Source organism: Pundamilia nyererei, unplaced genomic scaffold (assembly GCF_000239375.1).
Source record: "Pundamilia nyererei isolate P.nyererei 1_Seehausen unplaced genomic scaffold, PunNye1.0 scaffold00318, whole genome shotgun sequence".
NCBI classification, from domain to species: Eukaryota; Metazoa; Chordata; class Actinopteri; order Cichliformes; family Cichlidae; genus Pundamilia; species Pundamilia nyererei.
Window position 1 is genome coordinate 237,205 of NW_005187719.1, and position 7,281 is coordinate 244,485.

The 7,281-nt window shown below is 42.1% G+C and overlaps 2 protein-coding genes across 9 annotated transcripts in view; one reads left to right on the forward strand and one right to left on the reverse strand.

Moving 5' to 3' along the window:
• The window catches only part of tgs1 (trimethylguanosine synthase 1), a 12,577-nt gene extending 9,578 nt beyond the window's left edge, over positions 1-2,999 (reverse strand). Inside the window, exons 1-4 of one of the 2 annotated variants that reach the window (XM_013915524.1) lie at positions 2,745-2,999; positions 1,326-1,387; positions 1,045-1,169; positions 854-944 (exon numbers count right to left, since the gene is read on the reverse strand). In XM_013915524.1, the coding sequence (XP_013770978.1) occupies positions 854-944; positions 1,045-1,169; positions 1,326-1,387; positions 2,745-2,938 (472 nt within the window). In that variant the 5' untranslated portion in view covers positions 2,939-2,999. The remainder of the gene's footprint in view (positions 1-853; positions 945-1,044; positions 1,170-1,325; positions 1,388-2,744) is intronic. The other variant, XM_005751591.2, reaches the window with a different exon arrangement.
• Positions 3,000-3,357: 358 nt separating this feature from the next.
• tmem68 (transmembrane protein 68) overlaps positions 3,358-7,281 on the forward strand; it is a 13,256-nt gene continuing 9,332 nt past the window's right edge. For 5 of the 7 annotated variants that reach the window (XR_312247.1, XR_312248.1, XR_312249.2 and 2 more), the window contains exons 1-3: positions 3,358-3,550; positions 3,868-4,010; positions 4,823-4,993. Coding sequence is in view for 4 of the 7 variants with exons in the window: in XM_005751592.2 (XP_005751649.1) it covers positions 3,957-4,010; positions 4,823-4,993 (225 nt within the window). In the remaining 3 variants the exon portion in view is untranslated. The other 2 variants (XM_005751594.2, XM_005751593.2) reach the window with 2 other exon arrangements.

The following is a 7,281-nucleotide window of genomic DNA, read 5'->3' on the forward strand; positions in this document are numbered from 1 at the left end:
AGTTTTGTGTTCTCCATTCTTTAAGCACCGTTTGAGCACCGTTTCAAAAGTACCGGTTTGGCACCGGTGTCGGATAAAACCTAAACGATACCCATCCCTATGCATGACATCACAGTCGCATGAAAAAAAGAAGGACCTCATGCAATACTCTGAAACAATGAATACGCTGTTACTGCTTCCATTGTAATTAAGAAGGTAAGGAGCCATGTGCTGCTGATAAAAGCCTGTAAGCTGACCGCCTAAAAGGAGAACTTCTGGCAATTTGCTGGTCTGGAAAATTCAGCTGTGTGGACCCAAAGGTCTGATTGTGCAAGAGCTATGTCGCAGACGCCGTTAACATTTAACAGGCCTTAATTAGCATGTTGAATGTTAAATGTTCCCAACAGTGGAATATAACCCCATTTACAAACAGTGGGATGGTGTTCCCAAAAGTTGATTCTGTTCATCTGGACGTTTTCAGTGGGAGAAACGTTTCGTCGCTCTTCCAGCTGACTTCTTCAGTCTCAGCTGACTGCAGGTGTTTAACCTTATAAACAGGACATCTGCACAATGACTGAAACTAACAGCACTGAGGGAACAATGGAGGTCAGTATATTGATCAGTTTCTTGATCATTAATATGCTGCCATTGAAAGCTCACTAGTGCATGTTGTCACAGTAATCCCAGTACCAGATGGTACCTGTCAGCTCCACCATCTACAAGCCGAGTGCAGCTGTGGCAGTAGCTGACACAAAAACTCAGGTATGGGAGGAGATCAGTTAGACCGTGGAGAAAGTGGATACTCTACCACATACAAACCTTCGTAATATTACTCGTAATAAAAACAATAAAAGCAATAAGATAATCGCATCACCTTTTTCATCGGCCTGTGGATCTTCTTCACTTTCCTCTTCTTCACTTGTTTCTTCACAGTATTTTGAGGAACTCCTGTTAGACCTCCACCCCTGTGACATGACGGAAAATAACAACCAAAGCTGCTTTTTAGCTTTCATTTCAAAAAACGGTGACTTTAATAACACAGCACCGCAAAACTGTGTGACTTACTGCTCTCCTCTGCTCGGAGGAGCACACAAAGGCTAAAGGCAGGCCCATGCTGGCCATCATCTGAGTTTCTTCATCCAGCTCCTCCACCTCAGTCTCCTCTTCCTCCTCTTCACCATCATCTACGTCTATGAGTTGAGAAATGCATTTTTTAAATCATGGCAACTAAAACTAGACAGTACAGCGAGGCTAAGAGAGCCACATTCTTCGACCCCAATGCCTGATACATTTCATAGGTGATTATTTTAATCCCTGGTACTATTAAATATCATGACAGGATGTACCTTGTACAGTGTTTTCCAGGTCAGGCAGAAGTCTGTTATCAGAACGATACAACTCTCGATCCCTGTAAAGAGGCGATGGACATAAAGGACAGATGTAGGAAATCCATAGATGCATCTGTATACATCAGCGTATCCGCTAAAACTCAAGGTGTTTGGGTACTGAGAACAACAACATCTAAACGACTGTGAAAAAATAAAGTAATATACTTGCATTTCTACTCCTATTCAACACTCAAAGCATTCGAGTGACATGACACACGATAGTATTCATTAAATCGTTAAATCCAGGTGTTCCAATCACATCCAGGTGTATAAATCAGCACCTGGACATGCAGACTGATTCTACAAACATTTGTCAAAGAACGGGTTGCTCTTAGGAGCTCGGCGAATTCCAGCGTGGTACTGTGATAAGATGCCGCCTGTGCAGTCGTGAAATTTCCTCGCAACTAAATATTTCACAGTCGTGGTTCGTGGTGTTACAGCAAAGAGGAAGTGAGTGGGAATGACACCATCTCAGCCACGAAGTGCTCGAGCGTAGTGCACAGGTCACAGGTCACCAACCTTTTGCAATTGCTGCAGAACTCCAAACTTGGCCTTCAGATTAGCTGAAGAACAGTGATCAGACAGCTGCATGTTTTCATAGCTGAGCAGCTGAATCCAAACCTTACATGACAAAGCGTCCAATGCAGCGATGTAAAGCATGCTGCTATTACTAGACCTGGAACAAGCACTCTGTGGAAAAGCAAACATCTGCTGTCCTTCATAAGCTCCAGGTTTTGATAACCACCAATATTCTCCTCATAAATACCTTTTTTAACACAAACACCTCTCTGACAGCCTAATGGGAATGTTCAGAAAATGAATGAATGCGAGCAGAGACTGTGAGCCAGGTTCTCATCCAGCGTCCGTGTCTGACCTCGCAGGTGTAAAAGCTTCCATAAACATACTCGTAGCCCGTGTGGGAAGCCTCCCCAGAGTTGAAGCTGTTATAGCTGCAAAGGCTGGGACAGTATCATGGGATGTCACTCAGGTTCATGTGTGTGTGAAGGCAGACGAGTGAATACGTTTGGCACTATAGTGTCTGATTCCACCGCTCTGTGTGCAAGACAGCAGCTCATCCCACGCTGCCACTAGCACACAGCTGCTAACCTTTTCTTTTGGGGTTCAGCATTGTGCTAGCAACAGTAGTAGCCTTGTAATGACTGCGATTCATTCAACTGTGATTGATATGATAGCTTTTTAAAACGCTGCTTTGTGGTTGCCTTCACTCAAGTCAGGTATTCATTAAAACGACATTTATTACACGGAATTTCAAAGATTTGACTGGATTTCGTTTCTCGGCTGGTTGCCATGTCAGCCCGGCTGAGACAAACACCGGTTTAGATCAGACTGTTGTTCGACGTGCTGCTAATGAATTACGTGTATGAGTTGTAGCGGACAGAGGAAAGGTGGTGGAGGCTCACTGTACGAAGGCTCTGGAGCAACGACAATGAATCGTTTCTTCCTCCTGCAGTGACTCCTTCTTGGTGAAGATGATTTCCGCCACCAGGGCTACTCTTCTCATTTCCAGCATCATGGCGGTTAGCTCGCTGCAACAACAAACACACTTTCATTTACTGACGAGCTGCTTGCGTCTTTAAGCAGCATGGGACTCGTTCCTTTATTATTGATTATTTCCGCACTATAAGCTAACAGCGGATTTCCGCTGTTTTTCAAAATAAAAGTTGCAAATCTTTTGTTTTGTTTTGTTTTTTATAGAAATAAATTCTAACAAAATTTTCCCTTTAAAATCACTAAATCTCATGGTCATTAGAACACCAACTGTTTCATTTTAATTGCTTTATAGCTACATTAATGCATCTATTTTTACTGATTTTATTGCGCTTTTTAAATTTAATGGCATCTTTTGACATTTTCCACTTTTACTTTTGAGGGTTATATTCTCAAAACTATGACTGTATATAGTTACTGTTTGAAAGCAGGTGCAATTAGTTTTGTTTTTATTTTGAAGCGAACGAGTCGACCCGGAAACTCTTCCTTGTTCGCGAGTAGAACTCTTTCATCGGCACAGTTTTAGGATAGAAATCTGCGACTCTGTGTTCGCCCGACGACGTTCCGGGTTGATGGACAGGATAGTTGGTAGCTCTAAGAAGCATAGGTTTTGCTAGTGTAATATTGAATGTCGTGCTACAGTTTAATGGCACGCTTTACCGAGTAAGCAGTCGGTAGGTACCGTTTTTATGTCTGTAACCGGGGAGTTGGCTCTTAGAATTAGAGGTTTCTTGAGAAATGTCAGATTTTCCAGCTCCTTCAATGAGACTTAGCTCACAGTCAGTTATTATACCGTAGCCCCAGCTCGCTGTTGTCATTTTGCTGATCAAATGTAGCCTCTTCCTATTCCAGTAACACTGTGGTGCTGTTCTACATACTAATGTATGTAAAGTTGCTGTCAGTTTAGTTGGTTTTAAAAAGCTGCTGGTGTTTACTAGAAATTGGAGTCTGCGTAATCCACTGCGTCCTCCTTTACCTCCTCTCTATGTAGCAGCAGGTGTTCTCTATGCAGTCTGCCTGAGACCTGATCGGAGCGTCAGTCGGCTGAGCTGGAGTTCTCGTGGCTGAGAGCAGAGCACTATGTCAGGCAACCAGTCATGCCTGACGGGCGCGGAGGACACGCTCTCTGTCTTGGTATGCATCCTGTCCAAGGACTTGATAATGAAATCGAGCTCACCTAGAAAGAAATGTATTATTTATTTAACATCAGCTTTGGTGTTCATGCATGACTTTATTTGAAGACGCACATAATACAATAACACTGTCCATAACAGAGGGTTAACACTGCTGCACCATCAGATCTTTCTGTTTGCATGTTCTCTCCGGGACCTTCCTCCCACAGTCCAAAGAGATTGGTGAGTCTAAAACGCCCATAGTGTTGGCCCTGCGACAGACTAGCGACCTGTCCAGGTGTACCCTGCCTCTTGCCCTTACACAGCTGGGATAGGCTCCAGCCCGCCTCAAGGAGAAGCGGAAAAAGATGCATGGATGGATTTTTCACAATATGTTGGCAACAAGTGGATAATAAGTCCCACAGTGTGCATGATGGGATGTCTCTCCAGCCCTCTTTGAGGCCCACTCCTCCACAGAGGAGGCGTTCAGATTGTGGGCCCCACGCCGTTCTAAATTTAAATGTAGATCATTTGTCCTGGACTGTAGTTGTTATTACGATCTGACCTGGTATTAGTAAGAGTGTTATACTATCACTGCGTCACATGTTAAGCATTGAAAGGAGCTTCTATGGTGTCCGTCGCTTAGAAACTCTAGATTCTCCCACAGTGGTATTTTATGTCCAACTGTGATGTTACATAACACAGTCAACCACTGCTGATACAAACAAGAATGTGTTACGTATTTTAAAGTTACCCATCCAGTAATTACTGAGATGTTTTCACCTGGACCAAAGTGAGGGATGTTAGTATTGACATTCTGGTCCTGGTCGACAGGTGTGTTTGTTTCATGCATGGGAGGAATGGGCGGGTCTTGATCAAGAGGACTATCTGAGTGTCTTGGAATACCTGTTGTGGGTCTTCACACCCCTAGCCATCGTCTTCATCGTGCCTTTCCTCATCGTTATCTTCCTTTACCTCTCTATACTCTTCCTTCATGTCTACAAGGTAAGTAAACAGTGCTTTATTGGCTTTTAAATCTCTAAATGGTCTGGCACCTGTTTATTTGTCTGACAGCCCCACGTCCCCACTCGTTCCCTTCGGTCAGCTGAGCAGTTGCTGCTTTCGGTCCCAAAGTCACGGCTGAAACTTAGAGGAGACCGAGCGTCGATGCTTTGGAATAACCTTCCTCTCCATATTAGACAGGCTGCATCAGTGCCAGTTTTTAAGTCTTTATTAAAAACCTATTTTTATTCCCTGGCTTTTAACTCTGTGGGTAACTGACATTTTTATTTTATTTTATTTTTTATTTTTATTGTTTTTTAACTTTATTGCTATGTCTATTACTATGTGCATATTAGTATTGTACAGCACTTTGGTCTACCAGGTGTGTTTTTAAAGTGCTATATAAATAAATAAATGATGATGATGATGATGCTTACACTCGCAGTCACACAGATAAAAGGACCTTCACTGTTTAGTTATCATCTGCAGCTCCCTCCATAATGTTTGGGACAAAAACACCATTTTAGTAGCTTCTGACATCTGCGCAGTGTTTGGAGGACTGTCTGATTGAAACTTTCAGATTTAAGTAAAGGAGTTCACAGCTATTTTTTTACATAGTTCCCTGGTTTTAGAGGTTCAACATCAATAGGACAGTTGACTGGCAAGTAGTTCCATGGACAGGTGAGGCCTGCTCACTTGTTATTTTATAAAAAATCAACCAGGCATCGATTGAAGTTGATTCAAAGTATTGAGTTTGTATTTTATAGTTTTATATATGAGGCCTAAGTAGGGATGGGAATTGATAAGAATTTAGCAAATCCAGTTCCATAATCAATTGTCATTGAGATCATCTCTAAGCAGTATGTCACAGACATTAAATCCATGCATGGTCAAATGTTTGTGCACCCTGGAGGTGTTTGTTGTGATCAGTGGTGGGGTCATTACTCCAGAAAAGTCATTATTGCACATATTACACACTTTGCTTAAAAGTAAGGATTTCTTTGAACTGTTCTTTTTCCAGGTTTGGAAAGATTGTACAGCATACATCTTTCATTACTTTAGAAAATAAAAATTGGATGCACAAATTAGAATCAACACTACTTTAGATAAGTAATAAGGGGAAGACACGCAGCAAAGGGCCGCTGCTCTGGGGCCACACAGCATATGCTGGCCTGCTCACCCGACATCACATTTCTGACAGTCAGGCAGGTTGTTACACTTGTGATGTTGCTGTCTCTTCGTTTGTCTTTGTTGCAGAGAGACGTGTTAGACTGAAACTCTACTTACTGTTTTTTTCCCAATGATCTGTAAACCGCACATCGTTTTTGAATGACACTCAGACAGCCAATCAGGAGACCATGTGGCCAAACACGTCACTCCCAGTCCGACTGGGGACGGGGAATGTTGGGAAAGCAAGGCTTTGTGAAACATTCAAAGCATTTGTGCCAAAATTGTATCGAAGTTTTGAAACAATCTGAAACCTCTCTCCACAGTGACACCTGCTGGCCAACTTGGGTATCCCCACATGTCGATAGTGCTATGCAGTAGGGCTGGGTATCGTCACTGATTTCTAGAATCGATTCAATTCCGATTCACAAGGTCCCGAATCAATTTGATCCGCGATTCGATTTAATTCGATTCGATTCGATTCAATTTGAATCTGGGAAATTTTGACAGTCAGAAATATTATAATTCAGATCAGTACATTTACATATTTTTGTATCTGTTAAAAGGAAGCTGACACTCACAAGACTTTATCAAAGGTGTGAGCGTCACAGCAGAGGCCTTTGTGTCAAAGTAGCTGAAGATAAAACAGAAAAACATGAAGGTGATTCTCCTGTCTGGGATTTTATAAAAATATTCTGCAGGAGATCAAAAACGAAAGAAAACCACTAATCAACACATGAACATTACCTCTGAAGTTACAGCGGTTTTATTAGAGACACGGCTAAGCGTTTTGCATTTTGTTTAATTTTAAAAAGTTTAAATTTGTTCAATATTGAACGACAGAAATGAGGTTTTCTTTTCGGAAGTAAGTAAAAGGGAAAAAAAAAACGTCGGCCGACAGCCTGTAAACAACGGTAGACCTGTGCGTAACAAGCAAGCGAATAATGCAGAAAAGAGAGAGAGAGAGAGCTGTGCATGAAGTGTGATTTTTATCATGAAAAGTCAGCAAAAGTCAGAGGGAATTCTTGACGATGTTTGTGTGAAGCGTAGTTTGGATCTTCTTTTGCTGCTGGTTCGGTCAATATTGTTTGGAGAGAGATAAAACTAACAGCCATATGATCAGC